General features: G+C 48.7%; 1 protein-coding gene across 1 annotated transcript in view; it reads right to left on the minus strand.

The window, feature by feature from the left end:
- Window positions 1-1,224: 1,224 nt before the first annotated feature.
- Window positions 1,225-26,460, minus strand: part of ubl3a (ubiquitin-like 3a) — a 50,677-nt gene continuing 25,441 nt past the window's right edge. The window contains exons 2-5 of the mRNA XM_055911586.1: window positions 8,840-8,948; window positions 7,008-7,094; window positions 3,553-3,630; window positions 1,225-1,430 (exon numbers count right to left, since the gene is read on the minus strand). Coding sequence (XP_055767561.1) covers window positions 1,378-1,430; window positions 3,553-3,630; window positions 7,008-7,094; window positions 8,840-8,948 — 327 coding nt within the window. The 3' untranslated portion in view covers window positions 1,225-1,377. The remainder of the gene's footprint in view (window positions 1,431-3,552; window positions 3,631-7,007; window positions 7,095-8,839; window positions 8,949-26,460) is intronic.

Genomic DNA, 26,460 nt, shown 5'->3' on the forward strand with positions numbered 1-26,460 from the left:
AGATACACAGCACATCTGGATAAGTGGGTGGTCAAAGGGTGTGTGTGTGTTGGGGGAGGAGGGGGGGGGGAGGGGGGGCAGGTGGTTTATTTAGTGGTTAAGTCTGAGTGAAAGACCGGCCCACACACACACACAGTTTATGAGCAAGTGCACTGTATTGCTATGAGGAACACAGAATGTTTTGTGTGTGTGTGTGTGTGTGTGTGTGTGTGTGTGTGTGTGTGTGTGTGTGTGTGTGTGTGTCTGTGTGTGTGTGTGTCTGTGTGTGTGTGTCTGTGTCTGTGTCTGTGTGTGTGTGTGTGTGTGTGTGTGTGTGTGTGTGTGTGTGTGTGTGTGTGTGTGTGCGCGCAGCAGCAGAATTCTAGAGAGACTGCAGGACAGGACAGTGTGTTGGTTGGATCCAAGATAGGGACGGTGGGGATGGAGGTGGATGAGGGAGGGAGGTGGGGGGATGGAGGTGGGTGGGGGAGGGAGGTGGGGGGGTGGAGGTGGGTGGGGGAGGGAAGTGGGGGGATGGAGGTGGGTGGGGGATGGAGGGAGGTGAGGGAGGGAGGGATGGATGGAGGTGGGTGAGGGAGGGAGGTGGGTGGAGGATGGAGGTGGGTGGAGGATGGAGGTGGGTGAGGGAGGGAGGTGGGGGGGTGGAGGTGGGTGGGGGAGGGAGGTGGGGGGATGGAGGTGGGTGGGGGATGGAGGGAGGTGAGGGAGGGAGGGATGGAGGTGGGTGAGGGAGGGAGGTGGGTGGGGGATGGAGGTGGGTGGAGGATGGAGGTGGGTGAGGGAGGGAGGTGGGTGGGGGATGGAGGTGGGTGAAGGAGGGAGGTGGGTGAGGGAGGGAGGTGGGTGAGGGAGGGAGGTGGGTGGGGGATGGAGGTGGGTGAGGGAGGGAGGTGGGTGGGGGATGGAGGTGGGTGAGGGAGGGAGGTGGGTGAGGGAGGGAGGTGGGTGAGGGAGGGAGGTGGGTGGGGGATGGAGGTGGGTGAGGGAGGGAGGTGGGTGAGGGAGGGAGGTGGGTGAGGGAGGGAGGTGGGTGGGGGATGGAGGTGGGTGGGGGATGGAGGTGGGTGAGGGAGGGAGGTGGGTGGAGGATGGAGGTGGGTGGAGGATGGAGGTGGGTGAGGGAGGGAGGTGGGTGGGGGATGGAGGTGGGTGAGGGAGGGAGGTGGGTGGGGGATGGAGGTGGGTGAAGGAGGGAGGTGGGTGAGGGAGGGAGGTGTGGGAGGGATGGAGGTGGGTGAGGGAGGGAGGTGGGTGAGGGAGGGAGGTGGGTGAGGGAGGGAGGTGTGGGAGGGATGGAGGTGTGGGAGGGAGGGAGGTGGGTGAGGGAGGGAGGTGTGGGAGGGATGGAGGTGTGGGAGGGATGGATGGAGGTGGTATTTACAGGATGACACAGCAGTTACTCTCTCCAGTTTTCTCTCTGTTCCTCTGACCTGAGAAGGAACACAACACACAGTCAAACACAGTTAGAACACGGTCAGAAAGTCACGCGGTCAGGTCACAGTCAGGTCAGAGTCAGGACTCGGTCAGGACGCGGTCAGGACGCTGTCAGGACACAGTCAGGTCACAGTCAGGAGGCGGTCAGGTCACAGTCAGGACACAGTCAGGACACAGTCAGGAGACAGTCAGGTCACAGTCAGGACACAGTCAGGTCACAGTCAGGAGGCGGTCAGGTCACAGTCAGGACACTGTCAGGAGGCGTTTAGGACACTGTCAGGACACAGTCAGGACACAGTCAGGACACAGTCAGGTCACAGTCAGGAGGCGGTCAGGTCACAGTCAGGACACTGTCAGGAGGCGTTTAGGACACTGTCAGGACACTGTCTGGACTCGGTCAGGACACAGTCAGGACACAGTCAGGACACAGTCAGGTCACAGTCAGGTCACAGTCAGGACACAGTCAGGTCACAGTCAGGTCACAGTCAGGACACAGTCAGGTCACAGTCAGGACACAGTCAGGTCACAGTCAGGAGGCGGTCAGGACACAGTCAGGACACAGTCAGGTCACAGTCAGGTCACAGTCAGGACACAGTCAGGTCACAGTCAGAACACAGTCAGGACACTGTCAGGTCACAGTCAGGTCACAGTCAGGACACAGTCAGGTCACAGTCAGGACACAGTCAGGTCACAGTCAGGACACAGTCAGGTCACAGTCAGGAGGCGGTCAGGACACAGTCAGGACACAGTCAGGTCACAGTCAGGTCACAGTCAGGACACAGTCAGGTCACAGTCAGGACACAGTCAGGACACTGTCAGGTCACAGTCAGGACACAGTCAGGACACGGTCAGGAGGCGGTCAGGACACAGTCAGGTCACAGTCAGGACACAGTCAGGTCACAGTCAGGACACAGTCAGGTCACTGTCAGGTCACAGTCAGGACACAGTCAGGACACTGTCAGGTCACAGTCAGGACACAGTCAGGACACTGTCAGGAGGCGTTTAGGACACTGTCAGGACACTGTCTGGACTCGGTCAGGACACAGTCAGGACACAGTCAGGACACAGTCAGGACACAGTCAGGACACAGTCAGGTCACAGTCAGGTCACAGTCAGGTCACAGTCAGGACACAGTCAGGACACAGTCAGGACACAGTCAGGTCACAGTTAGGTCACACTCAGGACACAGTCAGGACACTGTCAGGTCACAGTCAGGACACAGTCAGGACACTGTCATGTCACAGTCAGGACACAGTCAGGAGGCGGTCAGGACACAGTCAGGACACAGTCAGGTCACAGTCAGGACACAGTCAGGTCACAGTCAGGACACAGTCAGGACACTGTCAGGTCACAGTCAGGACACAGTCAGGACACTGTCAGGTCACAGTCAGGACACAGTCAGGACACTGTCAGGAGGCGTTTAGGACACTGTCAGGACACTGTCTGGACTCGGTCAGGACACAGTCAGGACACAGTCAGGACACAGTCAGGACACAGTCAGGTCACAGTCAGGTCACAGTCAGGACACAGTCAGGTCACAGTCAGGACACAGTCAGGTCACAGTCAGGACACAGTCAGGACACAGTCAGGTCACAGTTAGGTCACAGTCAGGACACAGTCAGGTCACAGTCAGGACACAGTCAGGACACAGTCAGGACACAGTCAGGTCACAGTCAGGACACAGTCAGGACACAGTCAGGACACAGTCAGGTCACAGTCAGGACACAGTCAGGACACAGTCAGGTCACAGTCAGGACACAGTCAGGTCACAGTCAGGACACTGTTTAACTACATAGTAGCAATATTGTTGAGAAATCTCCCTTTTTTCTAAAAAGAGTGTCAGCTCAAATGTAGCATTGCAACAAAAACAACCATCTGTCATTATTTAAATAGTTTAGCATACGCTTACTGAAACACACGTCTTACTACACTGTATAGTACTGGTAATAGGTTAGAAATATTCATCATGGATCATTAGCTGTTCCTAAACAAACAGAAATAACTGGCCTACCATCATCTACAGTAAAGGCATAATCTATTACTGTGTTTCAGTGTGAGGGGGAGGAACAAGGGATGAATTAAAAGTCTGGAAGGTGGGATAAATGAAAAGCGGGTTACCTTGGGAGTTTGGCTCAGGCAACGTCTCTCTGGCAACTAAATGCATCACTGTGGTTTTCCCCAGAGGCAGTTTGAGAGCTGAGAGAAGGGGAGGAGGAGGAGAGGGAGGGAGGGAGGGAGGGAGGGAGGGAGGGAGGGAGGGAGGGAGGGAGGGAGGGAGGGAGGGACAGAGTAGAACAGAAAAAGAGGGAAATAAGAAGTGGTTATTTAACGGACAAAGACGTGTTACAAAGACAATATATCATCATAACTATCATCATCTGACTGATCTAACATAGAATACACAACCAAGAGAGAGGAGAGACAGGAGCCAAACAGAGAAACAGACAGAGAGAGACCTGAGAAGAGAGAAGAGGGAGAAAGAAAGAGAGAGAGACCTGAGAGACCCGAGAGAGACAGAGAGAGAGAGACAGAGAGAGCGAGAGAGAGAGAGAGAGGAGACAGAGGCAGAGAGAGAGAGAGAGAGAGAGAGACAGAGAGAGACAGAGAGACAGAGAGACAGAGAGACAGAGAGAGAGAGGAGGAGAGAGAACGTGGACAAAAGCAAGAGAAAGAGATCCTCAAAAGGTTCTACAGCTGCACCATCGAGAGCATCCTGACCGGTTGCATCACCGCCTGGTATGACAACTGCTCGGCATATGACTGTAAGGCGCTATAGAGGGTAGTGCGTACGGCCCAGTACATCGCTGGGGCCAAGCTTCCTGCCATCCAGGACATATATACTAGGCGGTGTCAGAGGAAGGCCCAAAAAATTGTCAAAGACTCCAGTCACCCAAGTCATAAGACTGCTGAACAATTAATCAATTGGCCACCTGGACGATCAGCTGTCCATCCTGTCTCCCTGTAGCGCTGTATTAGGCATCTCACAGTACGGACATTGCAATTTATTGCCCTGGCCACATCTGCAGTCCTCATGCCTCCTTGCAGCATGCCTAAGGCACGTTCACGCAGATGAGCAGGGACCCTGGGCACCTTTCTGTTGGTGTTTTTCAGAGTCAGTAGAAAGGCCTCTTTGGTGTCCTAAGTTTTCATAACTGTGACCTTAATTGCCTACTGTCTGTAAGCTGTTAGTGTCTTAATGACCGTTCCACAGGTGCATGTTCATTAATTGTTTATGGTTCATTGAACAAGCATGGGAAACCGGGTTTAAACCCTTTACAATGAAGATCTGTGAAGTTATTTGGATTTTTACACATTATCTTTGAAAGACAGGGTCCTGAAAAGGGTACGTTTCTTTTTTTGCTGAGTTTATGAACTGTAACTCAGTAAAATCGTTGAAATTGTTGCATGTTGAGTTCATAATTTTTTCAGTATATAAAAACATATGTAAAAACAAGAGTTCATAGCTTGGTCAGTCTATGTCATGGAAAGAGCAGGTGTTCTTAATGTTTTGTAAACTCAATTTAATCACACATATATAGAAGAGGAGTCTACATAAAAGCTATGGTGATGTGATGTGATGTTAAACATTGATGAACCAGGTCCCTGTCACTCTATCCGTCTTAACTCCTGTTCCAATCCCTCTTCATATCCCAGGCTAGGTTAGTATTCTGTGGATTCCCAACATGGTCTCAGAGCATTTTGTATTATTCTGTACATAAATCCGAGACGCTCCATTTAGTATGATATGTTACATTTCGTATGGTATGTATTAATTTGTGAATGTCCATTACCCATGTTGTACTATATGGTATGACTTACAATTCGTATTATATGTTACGAATTTGCAAAATGTTATGTTACAAATTCTATCTAGGTGGCTAACGTTAGCTGGGCTAGGCGTTAAGGTTAGGGTTAAGTTTAAGAGTTAGGTTAAAGGGTTAAGGTTAGGGGTATGGGAAGGGTTAGCTGAAAGAGTTAAGGTTAGGGCTAGGCTTAGCTAACATGCTAAGTAGATGCAAAGTAACTAAAAAGTAGTAAGTATTTGAACATTTGCTAATTAGCTAACATGCTGAAGTCGTCTGTGATGAGATTCGAACTTGGAGCCTTTGGGTTGCTAGAAGCATATAACGTTTGTGTTATACCCCCACCCAAATACCCTACTTTCATTTCATCTTTGCCCTTAACTAACCATCTGGCTTACATAACCATACCAAATGTAACATACGTAACATATAGATTTACATTTACTATGTTACGTCTAGTCTATGAGACCGGGCTGGGATTCCAACAACCGCAAATCCCAGAACACCGAAATCGCTAATCCTCAGCCTCTCTGAACTAAGAACGTTTATGTCAGGAATTTTGGGGCATTATCCTTTCGATGGGAATATTGGCCTAAGTGTAAAAGGATTCAAAATGTCTATGTTTGCGTCCCAAATTCCACCCTATTTCCTACATAGTGCACTACTTTGACCAGAACCCTATGGTACAATAGTGCACTATATAGGGTATAGGGTAACGTTTGGTGCCTTATGTGTACAGGGGCTAAAGGTTTATGAGCGAGATAATTTGTGAAAATGAGATACCTGTAAACAGCTTGTGACTACAGCTATCCCCATTACCCAAACACAACACTAAAGCACTGTCAACTGTACTGAACAAAAATATCAAATGCAACATGTAAAGTGTAGTTCCCATTTTTCATGAGCTGAAATAAAAGATCCCAGAAATGTTCCATACACACAAAAAGATTCTATCTCTCAAATTCTGTGCACAAATTTGTTTACATCCCAGTTAGTGAGCATTTCTCCTTTTCCAAGATAATCCATCCACCTGACAGTTGTGGCATATCAAGAAGCTGATTAAACAGCGTGAGCATTACATAGGTGCACCTTGTGCTAGGTGCACCTTGTGCTGGGGACAATAAAAGGCCACTCTAAAATGTACAATTGTGTCACACAACACAATACCACAGATGTCTCAAGTTTTTTGCAACTGGCATGCTGACTGCAGGAATGTCCACCAGAGCTGTTACCAGAGAATTTAATGTTAATTGCTCTACCATAAGCTGCCTCCAATGTTGTTTAGAGAATTTGGCGGTACGTCCAACCGGCCTCACAACCGCAGACCACGTGTAAGGACCTCCACGTCTGGCTTCTTCACCGGACATGTGGGTTTCATGCTACTCATCCGCCGGCATCCTGTCTCAGCATGATAATACATGGATCCATGTCACAAGGATCTGTACGCCAATATCCAGCACCTTCTCACAGCCATCGAAGAGGAGTGGAACAACAACCAACAGCCTGTGTCGTGAGCCAAATGGTGGTCACACCAGGTGTGGGAGTGCTTTTCTGATCCAGAAAAGGTATTTGTGACCAACATTTACACATCTGTATTCCCAGTCATGTGAAATCCATTGTGTGTGTGTGTGTGTGTGTGTGTGTGTGTGTGTGTGTGTGTGTGTGTGTGTGTGTGTGTGTGTGTGTGTGTGTGTGTGTGTGTGTGTGTGTGTGTGTGTGTGTGTGTGTGTGTGTGTGTGTGTGTGTGTGTGTGTGTGTGTGTGTTCTCACCTCCTAGCGTGACGTTTCCATGTAGAAAGCGACCCTGGTAGATGAGCCTCAGGATGTTAGGACTGCTGACCTGTTCCTCCTCCCAGTCTGTAGAGAGATGAAGACCACTATCACCACCACTATCATCAACAACAACATTATCATCGCCATCACCAGAAGGAGACACAGATAGAGAGAAGGAAGAAAGAGAAATGGGTCTGGAGGACAGCATATGTCCAAACACACCCACACCTAACAAACCATGCAAGTTAACATGTTTAGGTGTGTGTGTGTGTGTGTGTGTGTGTGTGTGTGTGTGTGTGTGTGTGTGTGTGTGTGTGTGTGTGTGTGTGTGTGTGTGTGTGTGTGTGTGTGTGTGTGTGTGTGTGTGTGTGTGTGTGTGTGTGTGTGTGTGTGTGTGTGTGTGTGTGTGCGTGTATATATATACGATCCAGGGTCTGTGAGGGGTTCTGGCTCAATGTCTTTATACTCATTAGGGTGTAACATGTCCCCATCATTCTCACCAGAGTTCCGCCATCTTCCCTGTATTACTTCTTATACTGCATGAAGTATCATACAGTGCATTCAGGAAGCATTCAGACCCTTTGATTTTTCCCCACAGTTTGTCACGTTACAGCCTTATTCTAAAATGGAGAGCATTGCTGCAAAGCTATTTTCAGGTCTCTCCAGAGATTTGTGATCGGGTTCAAGTCCGGGCTCTGGCTGGGCCACCCATGGACATTCAGAGACTTGTCCCGAAGGCACTCCTGCTTTGTCTTGGCTGTGTGCTTAGGGTTGTTGTCCTGTTTGAAGGTGAACATTCACCTCAGTCTGAGGTCCTGAGCAGGTTTCATCAAGGATCTCTCTGTACTTTGCATTGTTCATATTTCGTTCGATTCTGACAGTATCCCAGTCCCTGCCGCTGAAAAACAACCACAGCATGATGCTGCCCCGCCATGCTTAACCGTAGGGATGGTTTCCTCCAGATGTGACGCTTGGCATTCAGGTAAAAGTGTTCAATCTTGGTTTCATCGGACTAGAGATTCTTGTTTCTCATGGTCTGAGAGTCTTTAGGTGCCTTTTGGCAAAATCCAAGCGGGATGTCATGTGCCTTTTACTGAAGAGTGGCTTCCGTCTGGCCATTCTACCGTAAAGGCCTGATTGGTGAAGTGCTGCAGAGGTGGGAGAAACTTCCAGAAGGACAACTATTTCCACAGAGAAACTCTGGAGCTCTGTCAGAGTGACCATCAGGTTCTCGATCACCTTCCTGACCAAGGCCCTTTTCCCCCGAATGCTCAGTTTGGCCGGGCAGCCAGCTCTTGGAAGAGTCTTGGTGGTTCCAAACTTCTTCCATTTAAGAATGATGGCGGCTACTGTGTTCTTCAATGCTGCAGAAGTGTTTTGGTATCCAAATCATATCCAATCAATTGAATTTACCACAGGTGGACTCCAATAAAGTTCTAGAAACATCTCAAGGATGATTAATGGAAACAGGATGCACCTGAACCAATTTCGAGTCTCATAGCAAAGGGTTTGAATACTTATGTGAATAAGGTATTTTGGTTTTTTATTTTTTATAAATTTGCTAAACTTTCTTCAAACCTGTTTTCACTTTGTCATTATGGGGTATTGTGCGTTGATTGATAAGGATTTTATTTATTGAATACATTTGATAATAATGATGTAAAGTAACAAAATGTGGAAAAAGTCAAGGGGTCTGAATACTTTCCAAATGCACCAGTAGTGGCCGGTGTCACTTTAAATCACATGACATGCTCATTCTAATGGCTGGAATTGAATAATATCATCCTCCACCAGCCTCCACTGATATGTATGCAGTTGGTGTCACTCACCCATTGGCCAGTTATCGTAGACGTGTTTTGCGATGTCTGCGGCCGAGTCATTGGGAGAAAACAGGAACTCTTTCGTCTTCCCACTGACCAGGATGAGACGCAGGTTAATCTGAAACACACAAGGGGAGAGGAGGAGATTAGAAGCTGATAAACACATAACCAAAAACAAGACACAGTGTCAGCAGTGGGATGGCGCCCGTGAGACCATCAGAGAGGCCGTGGGGAAAAGCTCTATCAAAGGAAGGGGATAGTGTAGCGACCTTAACCCAACACCTAGCAACCGCGTCAAAAGGTTTGAATATAGTTAGGGAAAAAGAGAAGAGGGGTAAGGATGATCGCTGGAAAAAAATTCTTAGAGCATATTTTGTTCAAAGCCTTCCCTTTAATGTGTGTATGAACACATCACACACACACACACACACTGGTGATGCACGGGTGGTTATATCCGTGGGGCAGGCGGGCTGGTTGAACAAAGAGAAAACCACGCATAAAAAATCCATACGTGTATAATTCTCCTGCAATTCAGTCAAACTGGTGGTCGTTGTTCCCAGCCACCGTGCTTCTACATCTGTATTGCTTGCTCTTTGGGGTTTTAGGCCCGGTTTCTGTACAGCACTTTGTGACCATCTGCTGATGTAAAAAGGGCTTTATAAATACATTTGATTGATTGAGTTGTGAAAAAAAAGGCTATTTTCCATCTACCTAAAAACTCATGGACAATATGGACAGAGATATAAAACAATTTCCATTGAACATTTTATTTAAAAAAAAACATTTACTTGAAGAACAGTTCAGATGCAAAGTTTGGTAAGAGAATGACGGAGCCAGCAGCACAAACACAAGTAAATGTGTTATTGTAAAGAAATGTCCCTCTTTCACTTTCTTTTCTGTCTTAAGTGCACCTTCAATTACAGTGATGTTCCTACACCCCAAATGATATTGGCGACCAGTTGCAGTGGTTGGTGCCTTAATGGTGCATATGATGCTTGGTTTTAGTAGATAACATGTGTCCTCTCTGTTTGGCCAAAAATATGACCTTGCTGGATAACTTGGATGCACGAATATCCCCTTTATGTCCATGTTTTCTTCATCCACATGTAACAGTATAACTTTACGTCCGTCCCCTCGCCCCGACACGGGCGCGAACCAGGGACCCTCTGCACACATCAACAACTGACACCCACAAAGCGTCGTTACCCATCGCTCCACAAAAGCCGCGGCCCTTGCAGAGCAAGGGGCAACACTACTTAAGTCTCAGAGCAAGTGACGTAACTGATTGAAATGCTACTAGCGCGTACCCGCTAACTAGCTAGCCATTTCACATCCGTTACACTCACCCCCCTTTCAACCTCCTCCTTTTTCCGCAGCAACCAGTGATCCGGGTCAACAGCATCAATGTAACATAATAACTTTACGGCGTCCCCTCGCCCCGGGTGCGAACCAGGGACCCTCTGCACACATCAACAACGGTCGCCCACGAAGCATCGTTACCCATCGCTCCACAAAGGCCACGGCCCTTGCAGAGCAAGGGGCAACACTACTTAAGTCTCAGAGCAAGTGACGTAACTGATTGAAATGCTACTAGCGCGTACCCGCTAACTAGCTAGCCATTTCACATCCGTTACACTCACCCCCCTTTCAACCTCCTCCTTTTCCGCAGCAACCAGTGATCCGGGTCACGGCACCAATGTAACAGTATAACTTTAAACCGTCCCCTCGCCCCGACACAGGCGCGAACCAGGGACCCTCTGCACACATCAACAACGGTCGCCCACGAAGCATCGTTACCCATCGCTCCACAAAGGCCACGGCCCTTGCAGAGCAAGGGGCAACACTACTTAAGTCTCAGAGCAAGTGACGTAACTGATTGAAATGCTACTAGCGCGTACCCGCTAACTAGCTAGGCTTTTCACATCCGTTACACACAGCATCCGCAATTCTAATCCAGTACTCATCATCATAGCAGCAAAGTAGAAAAATCAAAGGCTCGCACAATCCCCATTGTATGTTCATCCATAGGTTTCCCCAGGACCAAGTCAAACTTAATGGCATAATGTGGGTAGTACCCAACTTCAACTGTGGCCAATTAACATGTTGATTGGTACATTCTGAATCTAAACCAGATTGGTGAATTTGTATTGGATATGCATCAGGCAACCTCTAACTGGATGATAGAGTGAGCCAGTATAGCAGAAACAGCACCATCAAGTGGTCAGAACGTGGTAACGACAAGCTTATGCCCCATCGCATAACCTAACAACTTCAATGACTATTTCTCTGAACAGGGGGGGGGGGGGGGGGGAACATCACCATATTCACAGAGAATACATTACATAGGTTGAATAAACAATTATCTAAGGTGCAGCTGTATACTACTTGTCAAACATACAGAACTGATACTATATACTAGGCTTGGGGGGGCTTGATGTGGGGTTTGGGGGGGCTTGATGTGGGGGGGCTTGATGTGGGGTTTGGGGGGGCTTGATGTGGGGTTTGGGGGGGCTTGATGTGGGGGGGCTTGATGTGAGGGGGCTTGATGTGGGGTTTGGGGGGGCTTGATGTGGGGGGGCTTGATGTGGGGGGGGCTTGATGTGGGGTTTGGGGGGGCTTGATGTGGGGTTTGGGTGGGCTTGATGTGGGGTGGGGGGGGCTTGATGTGGTGGGGCTTGATGTGGGGTTTGGGGTGGTCTGTAGGTGGCTTTTGATCATTTATTTGGATTTCTACCGTCTTAATCAAATCGACATTGGAGGCGGCTTACGGTAGAGAAATGAACATTACATTCTCTGGCAACAGCTCGGGTGGACATTCCTGCAGTCAGGATGTCAATTGCACACTCCCTCAAAACTTGAGACATCTGTGGCATTGTGTTGTGTGATAAAACTGCACACTCCCTCAAAACTTGAGACATCTGTGGCATTGTGTTGTGTGATAAAACTGCACACTCCCTCAAAACTTGAGACATCTGTGGCATTGTGTTGTGTGATAAAACTGCACACTCCCTCAAAACTTGAGACATCTGTGGCATTGTGTTGTGTGATAAAACTGCACATGTAAGAGTGGCAATTTATTGTCCCCCGCACAAGGTGCACCTGTGTAATGATCATGCTGTTTAATCAGCTTACTTGGTATGTCACACCTGTCAGGTGGATGGATTATCTTGGCAACGGAGAAATGCTCACTAGCAGTGATGTAAACACATTTGAGAGAAATAAGCTTTTTGTGCATATGGAACATTTCTGGGATCTTTTATTTCAGCTCGTGAAACATGGGACCAACACTTTACATGTTGCATTTATATTTTTGCACAGTATAGATAAATTAATATCAGGTAGCAGTTAATAGTTAAATGGATATCGGGTAGGAGATAATAGTTAAATGGATATCAGGTAGGAGATAACAGTTAAATGGATATCAGGTCGGAGATACCGGTAATAGTTAAATGGATATCAGGTAGGAGATAATAGTTAAATGGATATCAGGTAGGAGTTAATAGATACATGAAGACAGACCTTGGCCTACCTTATCACGAACTTAGTATCTTAATATGGTACAGCTAGGTTGTTTAACTTTGGTGTTGTTGTGACCCAGTTAGAGGAGCTGAACATCATACTAACTCTTAAAAACAACACTGAAGCTGTTAGAAGGAAAAGAGGGCAGGCTGGCAGACATATGATTTAGCCAGCATAATAACAATCGTCTGTGTGTCGGTAGGGTTGCAATAAATCCCAGTTGAAGAATTCGCTGGCAGTTTATTCCCTTTTGACTCCAGATATTCACCAACCAGGATTTCTGAAAAGTTTCTGGAATTTCCCAACCCTGTGATTCACACCATTAAGTCAGAAATACAGAGAGACCGGACACCAACCAAAGGGGAAAGGGAAATTAGGGAACATCTTCTCATCTTTCATCTTTCCTTCTTTAATCCACTCATCCATCCATCTGTCCATTCTCTATCACCTCACACAGGAAAGTCATCCCTCATCATCATTCTCTCTCATCTCTGACAGAAAGCAGTAATTCCTTCTTCATCCTCATCCTCTGATAGCCCTCTCTCAGACACAGGCTAGTTGAGATTAACCCTGACTGACTGGGACACAAACAGGAATATCATACATCCTACTGCACTGGGACACAAACAGCTCTACAGCAAGCAGTCAAATGTCAAACACACACGTGGATTGCACTGCACACACAGAAATGAACACACCCACCCTCAGGCCTGTATTGATTGCGTAGCATTAGGGCTAAAACTCATGAGGAAATGGTGTGGTTACTAGCCTGATGGGCTTACACTAAACACTACTGCTGCTCTGTTGTTCGCTACATACTTTAATCTGAGAATGACATCATTGAAGTCGTTTGTGGTGACGAGCGGCAAAAGGGGTGTTGTTCAAAACTAAGTCATCAACGATTGGATGATATTTAACCAATCGATTAGAGTACAAAAGCCAATAAAAAAATATTCAAACCGCTGCTTTACTCATGTGTTCTGGCTCTGGCCAACCCTAGCGGTTTCTGGACCAATCAGACAGCCCCGAATGTATTCCCATCCAAACTCATTGCGGAGAAGAAACTAACATGCGTGGCGTAGCATTTGGCCAGAGAAAGGAATGACTAGGTGGCCATTGTGGTATGAGGGACATATTGCCAGGACATCGGGGGAAACACCCCTATTCTTACGATAAGTGCCATGGGATCTTTAGTGACCACAGAGAGACAGGACACCCGTTTAATGTCCCATCCGAAAGACAGCACCCTACAAAGGGCAATGTCCCCAATCACTGCCCTGGGGCATTGGAATATATATATCTTAGACAAGAGGAATATTGCCTCCTACTGGTCCTCCAACACCACTTCCAGCAGCATCTGGTCTCCCATCCAGGGACCGACCAGGAACAACGCTGCTTAGCTTCAGACGTAAGCCAGCAGTGGTATGCAGGGTGGAATGCAGGGTGGTGTGCTTCTGGCTGACTTATAATTACCATTCTACACATTTTTTTTATTTTATTTCATCTTTATTTAACCAGGTAGGCCAGTTGAGAACAAGTTCTCATTTACAACTGTGACCTGGCCAAGATAAAGCAAAGCAGTGCGACAAAAACAACAACACTCACATAAACAAACGTACAGTAAATAACACAATAGAAAATGATATGTACAGTGTGTGCAAATGTAGAAGAGTAGCAATAAATAGGCCATAGAGGCAAAATAATTACAACTTGGCACTAACCTTAATTTAACTAGGCAAGTTAAGAACAAAATCTTATTTACAATGACGGCCTACACCGGCCAAACCCAGACAATGCTGGGCCAATTGTGCTCCGCCCTATGGAACTCCCAATCACAGCCGGAAGTCTTGCAGCCTGGATTTGAACCAGAGACTGCAGTGACGCCTCTTGCACTGAGATGCAGTGTCTTAGACCGCTGTGCCACTCGGGAGTCCTTATGTATGGTGTATAGTATGTATAGTGTAGTGTGTATAGTGTGTAGTATAGTGCAGTGTATGTATAGTATGTAGTGTATAGTATAGTATGTATAGTGTATCGTGTTTAGTATAGTGTATAGTATGCATAGTGCCGTGTATAGTGTTTAGTATAGTGTATAGTGTAGTGTACAGTGTAGTACAGTGTATATTATTTATAGTGTAGTGTTTAGTGTAATGTATGTATATAGTGTAGTATGTGTAGTGTATAGTGTTTAGTATAGTATAGTGTAGTGTATAGTATAGTGTATAGTATGCATAGTGTAGTGTATAGTATGTATAGTATAGTGTACAGTATGTATAGTGTAGTGCATAGTATGCATAGTATAGTGTATAGTGCATAGTATAGTGTATAGTGTAGTGTATAGTGTTTAGTGCAGTGTATAGTATTGTATAGTATGTATAGTGTATGGTACTGTGTATAGTACAGTGTATAGTGTAGTGTATACAGTATGTTATGTATAGTGAATAGTATAGTGTAGTGCATAGTATATTGTATAGTATACCGTATAGTGTGGTGTGTAGTATAGTAAGGTATACTGTATAGTATATAGTATAGTGTAGAGTATAGTATGTATAGTGTGCAGTATGGTGTATAGTATAGTGTATGATATGTATAGTATAGTGTATAGTATGTATAGTGTACAGTATATACAGTATGTTATGAATATGGTATATTATAGTGTAGTGTATAGTATGTTGTATAGTAAAGCGTATAGAGCATAGTATCGTGCAGTGTATACTACAAAGTATAGTATAGAGTATAGCATAGTGAGAGTATATATATAGTGTGTGGTATAGTATAGTGTATAGTGTGGTGTATAGTATAGTAAGGTGTAATGTATAGTATAGAGCATAGTATAGCATGGTGTATAGTATGTATAGTGTTGTGTTTAGTGTTTAGTATGGTGTATAGTACATAGTAGTGTAGTGTATAGTACAGTATATAGTATAGTATATAGTGTATAGTATAGTGTATGGTGTATAGTGTAGTATATAGTATATATTATATAGTATATGTAGTATATAGTATAGTGTATAGTATAGAATAGTGTATAGTATGTTGTATATAGTATATATTGTATAATTTGTAGTATATAGCATTGTGTATAGTATATAGTGTATAGTATGGTGTATAGAATAGTGTATAGCATGTAGTATATAGTGTATAGTATATAGTATAGTGTACTGTGTGAGATGTATTTTTCTGACACAGGAAGGAGCGTTAATGTCATTAAGAGACATGAGAGCTGCCTCATAGATGACACTTTACTAATGATCTGGGGAAATTAGATTAGAGTTTGTGTGTGTGTGTGTGTGTGTGTGTGTGTGTGTGTGTGTGTGTGTGTGTGTGTGTGTGTGTGTGTGTGTGTGTGTGTGTGTGTGTGTGTGTGTGTGTGTGTGTGTGTGTGTGTGTGTGTGTGTGTGTGTGTGTGAGAGAGAGAGGAAGAGAAAAGAGGTTGACAGGAAGAAGTGAAGATAAAAAGCAACGTGGAGGAAGAAGAAGACGAAGAAGAAGAGGAGCGAGACGCTGATATTTCCGTAGTGTGTCGCCTCAGAGGCCTGTAACAGAATCATCTGTAAGAGGTTATCTACCCAGAACATCTGGTCCAGCCCAACTCAACAGAAAAAGGATGAATTCAATTCACATCACATAAAACAGACGGGTGGAGAACAAAAGAGAGAGGGGAGGGTGACGGGAGGGAGCAGAGCCACTGGAAACCATTTACACCAGTACTTTTCAATCTGATGTGGCGCCGGAAAAGAAAGCAGCCATTTCTTATCGGACAAGATTACATCGTACCGCCCCCAATTTCAGCATGTTTGCCTCTGTTTTGTCTAGTGAATACAACCCTGTCCATGGGATTTTACGCGGTAACCCCCAAGCTCTCTGCGACATTTAAATTCACTTGTCAGTCACAGTGTCACAGCACTCAGTCACAGTGCTCTCCTAGCTACATCCCACAGAGCCTTATCAAACACACCTCTCAAAAACTACAGTACCAATCAAAAGTGGACACACCTACTCATTCAAGGGTTTTTCTTTATTTTTGCTATTTTCTACATTGTAGAATAATAGTGAAGACATCAACACTATGAAATAACACATATGGAATCATGTAGTAACCAAAAAAAGTGTTAATCAGAATATATTTTATATTTGAGATTCTTCAAAGTAGCCACCCCTTTGACTTGATGACAGCTTTGCAGATCAGTCTGTTATATCTGGAACGTTTGTCCTGTCTTGTCCGGTGTCCTATGTGAATTTAAGTATGCTCTTCTTTTATTCTCTCTCTTTCTTTCTTTCTTTCTTTCTCTCTCTCGGTGGACCTGAGCCCTAGGACCATGCCTCAGGAGTACCTGGTCGTGCTGCTGCTCCAGTTTCAACTGTTCTGCCTGCAGCTATGGAACCCTGACCTATTCACCGGACGTGCTACCTTGTCCCAGACTGTTTTCAACTCTCTAGAGACAGCAAGAGCGGTAGAGATACTCTGAATGATCAGCTATGAGAAACCAACAAACATTTACTCCTGAGGTGCTGACCTGTTGCACCTTCGACAACCACTGTGATTATTATTATTTGACCCTGCTGGTCATCTACGAACATTTGAACTAGAGGTCGACCGAATATGATTTTTCAACGCCGATACTGATTATTGGAGGACCAAACAAAGCCGATACCGATTAATCGGACGATTTCTATATATTTGTAATAATGACAATTACAGCAATACTGAATGAACGCTTTTATTTTAACTTAATATAATACATCAATAAAATCTATTTAGTCTCAAATAAATAATGAAACATGTTCAATTTGGTTGAAATAACGCAAAAACAAAGTGTTGGAGAAGAAAGTAAAAGTGCAATATGTGCCATGTAAGAAAGCTAACGTTTAAGTTCCTTGCTCAGAACATGAAAACATATGAAAGCTGGTGGTTCCTTTTAACATGAGTCTTCAATATTCCCAGGTAAGAAGTTTTAGGTTGTAGTTATTATAGGACTATTTCTCTCTATACCATTTGTATTTCATATACCTTTGACGATTAGATGTTCTAATAGGTACTTTAGTATTGCCAGCCTAATCTCTGGAGTTGATAGGCTTGAAGTCATAAACAGCGCAATGCTTGAAGCACAGCGAAGAGCTGCTGGCAAACTCACGAAAGTCCTGTTTGAATGAATGCTTACGAGCCTGCTGCTGCCTACCACCGCTCAGTCAGACTGCTCTATCAAATCATAGACTTAATTATAATATAATAACACACAGAAATACGAGCCTTTGGTCATTACTATGGTTAAATCCGGAAACTAACATTTGGAAAACAAAACGTTTATTCTTTCAGTGAAATACGGAACCGTTACGTATTTTATCTAACGGGTGGCATCCATAAGTCTAAATATTGCTGTTACATTGCACAACCTTTAATGTTTTGTCATAATTACGTAAAATTCTGGCAAATTAGTTTTCAACGAGCCAGGTGGCCCATATACCCTGACTCTGCGTACAATGAACGCAAGAGAAGTGACACAATTTCCCTAGTTTAATATTGCCTGCTAACATGAATTTCTTTTAACTAAATATGCAGGGTTAAAAAAATATATACTTCTGTGTATTGATTTTAAGAGAGGCATTGATGTTTATGGTTAGGTACATTCATGCAACGATTGTGCATTTTTCGCAAATGCGATTTTGTTAAATCATCCCCCGTTTGGCCAGAAGTTGGCTGTCTTTGTTAGGAAGAAATAGTCTTCACACAGTCCGCAACGAGCCAGGCGGCCCAAACTGCTGCATATACCCTGACTCTGTTGCACAGAACGCAAGAGAAGTGACACAATATCCCTAGTTAAAAGAAATTCATGTTAGCAGGCAATATTAACTAAATATGCAGGTTTAAAAATATATACTTGTGTATTGATTTTAAGAAAGGGGTTTATGGTTAGGTACACATTGGTGCAACGACAGGGCTTTCTTCGCGAATGCGCTTGTTAAATCACCCATTTGGCGAAGTAGGCTGTGATTCAATGATGAATTAACAGGCACCGCATCGATTATATGCAATGCAGGACACGCTAGATAAACTAGTAATTTCATCAACCATGTGTAGTTAACTAGTGATTATGTGAAGATTGATAGTTTTTTATAAGATAAGTTTAATGCTAGCTAGCAACTTACCTTGACTCCTTGCTGCACTCGCATAACAGGTAGTCAGCCTGCCACGCAGTCTCCTCGTAGAGTGCAATGTAATCGGCCATGATCGGTGTCCAAAAATGCCGATTGTTATGAAAACTTGAAATCGGCCCTAATTAATAGGCCATTCCGATTAATCGGTCGACCTCTAATTTGAACATCTTGGCCATGTTCTGTTATAATCTCCACCCAGCACAGCCAGAAGAGGACGGGCCACCCCTCATAGCCTGGTTCCTCTCTAGGTTTCTTCCTAGGTTTTGGCCTTTCTAGGGAGTTTTTCCTAGCCACCGTGCTTCTACACCTGCATTGCTTGCTGTTTTTGGGTTTTAGGCTGGGTTTACAGCTGATGTAAGGGCTTAATAAATACTTTTGATTGATTGAATTTGATTGTATCTGTAATACTACTACTGTCATTAATACAATAATATATCTGTAATACTGTTAACAATACACTATTGTATTAATGACAGTAGCAGTATCTGTAATACTAATACTGTCATTAATACAATAGTGTTATCTGTAATACTGCTGCTGTCATTAATACAATAGTGTATCTGTAATACTGCTAACAATACTGCTACTGCCACAGATTTTCCACAGATGGAAAATGTCCTCTACAAGAATCAAGTCACTGACACACAATCAACCTCTAAATACCTGTAAGATCATACAGACAGAGACAGACACACATAGACAGAGACACACAGACACGTTGTGGGCATGGGGTATGTAAGGAGACCACACAGCGAGTTGATTACAGGGCTTAACCTTGCCCCCGACCACCTCATCCCCCCGTCCCCTCCTCCCTAACCCCCGACCACCTCATCCCCCCGTCCCCTCCTCCCTAACCCCTGACCACCTCATCCCCCCTGTCCCCTCCTCCCTAACCCCCGACCACCTCATCCCCCCGTCCCCTCCTCCCTAACCCCCGACCACCTCATCCCACCGTCCCCTCCTCCCTAACCCCCGACCACCTCATCCCCCCTGTCCCCTCCTCCCTAACCCCCGACCACCTCCTCCCTAACCCCCGACCACCTCATCCCCCCCGTCCCCTCCTCCCTAACCCCCGACCACCTCCTCTCCCTCACCTCCTCCCTAACCCCCGACCACCTCCTCTCCCTCACCTCCTCCCTAACCCCCGACCACCTCCTCTACCTCACCTCCTCCCTAACCCCCGACCACCTCATCCCCCGTCCCCTCCTCCCTAACCCCCGACCACCTCATCCCCCGTCCCCTCCTCCCTAACCCCCGACCACCTCATCCCCCCGTCCCCTCCTCCCTAACCCCCGACCACCTCATCCCCCCTGTCCCCTCCTCCCTAACCCCCGACCACCTCATCCCCCCTGTCCCCTCCTCCCTAACCCCCGACCACCTCATCCCCCTGTCCCCTCCTCCCTAACCCCCGACCACCTCATCCCCCCGTCCCCTCCTCCCTAACCCCCGACCACCTCCTCTCCCTCACCTCCTCCCTAACCCCCGACCACCTCCTCTCCCTCACCTCCTCCCTAACCCCCGACCACCTCCTCTCCCTCACCTCCTCCCTAACCCCCGACCACCTCATCCCCCCTCCCCTCCTCCCTAACCCCCGACCACCTCATCCCCCCTCCCCTCCTCCCTAACCCCCGACCACCTCATCCCCCTGTCCCCTCCTCCCTAACCCCCGACCACCTCATCCCCCTGTCCCCTCCTCCCTAACCCCCGACCACCTCATCCCCCTGTCCCCTCCTCCCTAACCCCCGACCATCTCATCCCCCTCACCTCCTCACTAACCCCCGACCACCTCATCCCCCGTCCCCTCCTCCCTAACCCCCGACCACCTCATCGCCCCTGTCCCCTCCTCCCTAAACCCTGACCACCTCATCCCCCTGTCCCCTCCTCCCTAACCCCCGACCACCTCATCCCCCCTGTCCCCTCCTCCCTAACCCCCGACCACCTCATCCCCCTGTCCCCTCCTCCCTAACCCCCGACCACCTCCTCTCCCTCACCTCCTCCCTAACCCCCGACCACCTCATCCCCCCGTTCCCTCCTCCCTAACCCCCGACCACCTCATCCCCCTGTCCCCTCCTCCCTAACCCCCGACCACCTCATCCCCCTGTCCCCTCCTCCCTAACCCCCGACCACCTCCTCTCCCTCCCCTCCTCCCTAACCCCCGACCACCTCATCCCCCCGTCCCCTCTTCCCTAACCCCCGACCACCTCATCCCCCTGTCCCCTCCTCCCTAACCCCCGACCACCTCTTCCCCCTGTCCCCTCCTCCCTAACCCCCGACCACCTCATCCCCCTCCCCTCCTCCCTAACCCCCGACCACCTCCTCTCCCTCACCTCCTCCCTAACCCCCGACCACCTCATCCCCCGTCCCCTCCTCCCTAACCCCCGACCACCTCATCCCCCCGTCCCCTCCTCCCTAACCCCCGACCACCTCATCCCCCTGTCCCCTCCTCCCTAAACCCCGACCACCTCATCCCCCTCACCTCCTCACTAACCCCCGACCACCTCATCCCCCGTCCCCTCCTCCCTAACCCCCGACCACCTCATCGCCCCTGTCCCCTCCTCCCTAAACCCTGACCACCTCATCCCCCCGTCCCCTCCTCCCTAACCCCCGACCACCTCATCCCCCCTGTCCCCTCCTCCCTAACCCCCGACCACCTCATCCCCCCTGTCCCCTCCTCCCTAACCCCCGACCACCTCATCCCCCTGTCCCCTCCTCCCTAACCCCCGACCACCTCATCCCCCCGTCCCCTCCTCCCTAACCCCCGACCACCTCGTCTCCCTCACCTCCTCCCTAACCCCCGACCACCTCCTCTCCCTCACCTCCTCCCTAACCCCCGACCACCTCCTCTCCCTCACCTCCTCCCTAACCCCCGACCACCTCATCCCCCCTCCCCTCCTCCCTAACCCCCGACCACCTCATCCCCCTGTCCCCTCCTCCCTAACCCCCGACCACCTCATCCCCCTGTCCCCTCCTCCCTAACCCCCGACCACCTCCTCTCCCTCACCTCCTCCCTAACCCCCGACCACCTCATCCCCCCGTTCCCTCCTCCCTAACCCCCGACCACCTCATCCCCCTGTCCCCTCCTCCCTAACCCCCGACCACCTCATCCCCCTGTCCCCTCCTCCCTAACCCCCGACCACCTCCTCTCCCTCCCCTCCTCCCTAACCCCCGACCACCTCATCCCCCCGTCCCCTCTTCCCTAACCCCCGACCACCTCATCCCCCTGTCCCCTCCTCCCTAACCCCCGACCACCTCATCCCCCCGTCCCCTCCTCCCTAACCCCCGACCACCTCATCCCCCTCCCCTCCTCCCTAACCCCCGACCACCTCCTCTCCCTCACCTCCTCCCTAACCCCCGACCACCTCATCCCCCGTCCCCTCCTCCTTAACCCCCGACCACCTCATCCCCCCGTCCCCTCCTCCCTAACCCCCGACCACCTCATCCCCCTGTCCCCTCCTCCCTAACCCCCGACCACCTCATCCCCCTCACCTCCTCACTAACCCCCGACCACCTCATCCCCCGTCCCCATCTCCCTAACCCCCGACCACCTCATCGCCCCTGTCCCCTCCTCCCTAAACCCTGACCACCTCATCCCCCTGTCCCCTCCTCCCTAACCCCCGACCACCTCCTCCCTAACCCCCGACCACCTCATCTCCCCGTCCCCTCCTCCCTAACCCCCGACCACCTCCTCTCCCTCACCTCCTCCCTAACCCCCGACCACCCCTCTCCCTCACCTCCTCCCTAACCCCCGACCACCTCCTCTCCCTCACCTCCTCCCTAACCCCCGACCACCTCATCCCCCCTGTCCCCTCCTCCCTAACCCCCGACCACCACCTCTCCCTCACCTCCTCCCTAACCCACGACCACCTCCTCTCCCTCACCTCCTCCCTAACCCCCGACCACCTCCTCTCCCTCACCTCCTCCCTAACCCCCGACCACCTCCTCTCCCTCACCTCCTCCCTAACCCCCGACCACCCCTCTCCCTCACCTCCTCCCTAACCCCCGACCACCTCCTCTCCCTCACCTCCTCCCTAACCCCCGACCACCTCATCCCCCCTGTCCCCTCCTCCCTAACCCCCGACCACCACCTCTCCCTCACCTCCTCCCTAACCCCCGACCACCTCCTCTCCCTCACCTCCTCCCTAACCCCCGACCACCTCCTCTCCCTCACCTCCTCCCTAACCCCCGACCACCCCCTCTCCCTCACCTCCTCCCTAACCCCCGACCACCTCCTCTCCCTCACCTCCTCCCTAACCCCCGACCACCCCTCTCCCTCACCTCCTCCCTAACCCCCGACCACCTCCTCTCCCTCACCTCCTCCCTAACCCCCGACCACCTCATCCCCCCTGTCCCCTCCTCCCTAACCCCCGACCACCACCTCTCCCTCACCTCCTCCCTAACCCCCGACCACCTCCTCTCCCTCACCTCCTCCCTAACCCCCGACCACCCCCTCTCCCTCACCTCCTCCCTAACCCCCGACCACCTCCTCTCCCTCACCTCCTCCCTAACCCCCGACCACCTCCTCTCCCTCACCTCCTCCCTAACCCCCGACCACCTCCCCTCCCTCACCTCCTCCCTAACCCCCGACCACCTCCTCCCTAACCCCCGACCACCACCTCTCCCTCACCTCCTCCCTAACCCCCGACCCTTCCTCAACCTCTCTACAATTTCAGTTTTTTCCTCCTCCTCTCTCCACGCTCTGTAGATAGCGCTCAGTAGATAGCGTGAGAGGAGTGAGGTTTCAGATGAGACTGAAGGAATAAGGGCAGAAGCTAAGAAGAGACTCTCTCTAATGTATTGCCCTGCAGTCAGAGCCTGCGTGCGTGCGAGGACCAGAGATCTGAAATGCTCTCTGTCCTGGATTTACCAGATGGCATTGGAAACATCCATTGGCATCTCTTCACGTACGCACACGAACACGACATAATGCAGTCTCTGTGCCAGACAATGTTGTCCACTATCAGACAGTGTAGTAGATGATTACATAGACATGCTATAAATAACTTAATTTGCTGGATTTGTCCTGTGACTGTCACACCCTCTACCCCAGGGCAGATTAGCAAAACGAACACACACAGACATCTGGCCCTCACACACACACACACACACACACACACACACACACACACACACACACACACACACACACACACACACACACACACACACACACACACACACACACACACACACACACACACACACACACACACACACACACACACACACACACACACACACACACACACACACACACACTGATGTGACCCTGCCTCAGTCTGTCCCTAACACACACACACAAGCTGTCACACGTTGTTACGTCCATACAAATGTGTCTCTGCCCTGCTCTGTCCTGCCCTGTCAGTTATCTGTCTGCAAATGTGTCTCTGCCCTGCTCTGTCCTGCCCTGTCAGTTATCTGTCTACAAATGTGTCTCTGCCCTGCTCTGTCCTGCCCTGTCAGTTATCTGTCTGCAAATGTGTCTCTGCCCTGCTCTGTCCTGCCCTGTCAGTTATCTGTCTGCAAATGTGTCTCTGCCCTGCTCTGTCCTGCCCTGTCAGTTATCTGTCTGCAAATGTGTCTCTGCCCTGCTCTGTCCTGCCCTGTCAGTTATCTGTCTGCAAATGTGTCTCTGCCCTGCCCTGTCAGTTATCTGTCTGCAAATGTGTCTCTGCCCTGCTCTGTCCTGCCCTGTCAGTTATCTGTCTGCAAATGTGTGTGTGTGTTAGCAGATCTAAAGAAACTGGCTACACAGCGGAAGCCGTACATAAATAGGTGAAGCCATCATATTGCTTACAATCATCTTCAGCTCTGCACACACAGGAAAAATGTTATTGGTTGTCTATTAGACCAGGCTGTGGTCTACAGGACGGAATGTCTAGACACCGTGACCAGGATATTTCTATTTGAACATGAGGAAGGACAGACAGGATATCACTATTTGACCGAGATGACAGACAGACAGGATATCACTAGTTGACCATGAGGAAACAGGCAGGATATCACTATTTGACCATGAGGACAGACAGGATATCACTATTTGACCATGAGGACAGACAGGATATCACTATTTGACCTTGAAGACAGACAGGATATCACTATTTGACCATGAAGACAGACAGGATATCACTATTTGACCTTGAAGACAGACAGGATATCACTATTTGACCATGAGGACAGACAGGATAGCACTATTTGACCTTGAAGACAGACAGGATATCACTATTTGACCATGAAGACAGACAGGATATCCCCATTTGACCTTGAAGACAGACAGGATATCAATATTTGACCATGAAGACAGACAGGATATCAATATTTGACCATGCTAGAAAGGACTGATACAAATAAGATTGTAACCACAAACCCCAGTGCTCTGATCCTATACGTCGAGAAGCGCTATAGAAATCCAATCAATCAATCAAGTAATCCTTAACCTTGCCGTGATCTACATTAAGAACATGTGCCTAGTATAGTCTGCCCTGCTGCAGTCTAGTCAGATACACTGATATACTGAGCTGAAGAAACAGTCACACACACACACACACATCCACAGAGTGTGTGTTTTCTGTTTGTGTTTCCTGTTTTGCAACACTCCATGTATTAATGATGAGCTGGATTAAAAACCCTCAGTAATTTTGCTCCAGAATGAGGAAGTGTTCTCACACACACACACACACACACACACACACACACACACACACACACACACACACACACACACACACACACACACACACACGTGCGCGCGCACACATACATATATGGACACATCCTGAGAATTAGTCCAAGTCTTCTCTGGTCACACAGATACATATTATTCCCATTTGGAGGAAGGTTGTGTAGACTTCTGCACGCGACGATGACAAATGTGTGCAAGAATGCATGAAGGCTCTCTCTCTCCGCTCTCTTTACCCGCTCCATCGGCCTCTCCCTCTACATCGGCCTCTCCCTCTGTCCTCTACCCTCGGCCTCTCTCTCTGTCCTCTCCATCGGCCTCTCTCTCTGTCCTCTCCATCGGCCACTCCATCTGCCTCTCTCTCTGTCCTCTCCATCTGCCTCTCTCTCTGTCCTCTCCATCGGCCTCTCTCTCTCTGTCCTCTCCATCTGCCTCTCTCTCTGTCCTCTCCATCTGCCTCTCTCTCTGTCCTCTCCATCGGCCTCTCTCTCTCTGTCCTCTCCATCGGCCTCTCTCTCTCTGTCCTCTCCATCGGCCTCTCTCTCTCTGTCCTCTCCATCGGCCTCTCTCTCTGTCGTCTACATCGGCCTCTCCCTCTGTCCTCTCCATCTGCCTCTCTCTCTGTCCTCTACATCGGCCTCTCCCTCTGTCCTCTACCCTCGGCATCTCTCTCTGTCCTCTCCATCTGCCTCTCTCTCTGTCCTCTCCATCGGCATCTCTCTCTGTCCTCTCCATCGGTCTCTCTCTCTGTCCTCTCCATCGGCCTCTCTCTCTGTCCTCTCCATCGGCCTCTCTCTCTGTCCTCTCCATCGGCCTCTCTCTCTGCATCCCCCTCTCTCTACCGCCAACCCTGTTTCTCTTCCAACTTGTTTCTTGGTTTCTCTCTCTCATCATATCCCTACCTCTCGCTCTCATTCTCTGCCTCGGTTCTGACATCTGTCCTCCAACCTCTCTGTCTCTTTCCTGCTCTTTCTATATCTGTCTATCTTCTGACATCTCTGTCTATCTTCTGACATCTCTGTCTATCTTCTGACATCTCTGTCTATCTTCTGACATCTCTGTCTATCTTCTGACATCTCTGTCTTCCACCCTCTCTCTCTCTATATATATATATCTGTCTATCTTCTGACATCTCTGTCTATCTTCTGACATCTGTCTTCCACCCTCTCTCTCTCTATATATATATATCTGCCTATCTTCTGACATCTCTGTCTTCCACCCTCTCTATATATATATATATATATATCTGTCTATCTTCTGAAATCTCTGACTTCCAACC

This window comes from Salvelinus fontinalis, unplaced genomic scaffold (genome assembly GCF_029448725.1).
Source record: "Salvelinus fontinalis isolate EN_2023a unplaced genomic scaffold, ASM2944872v1 scaffold_0073, whole genome shotgun sequence".
In the NCBI taxonomy this organism is placed as follows: Eukaryota; Metazoa; Chordata; class Actinopteri; order Salmoniformes; family Salmonidae; genus Salvelinus; species Salvelinus fontinalis.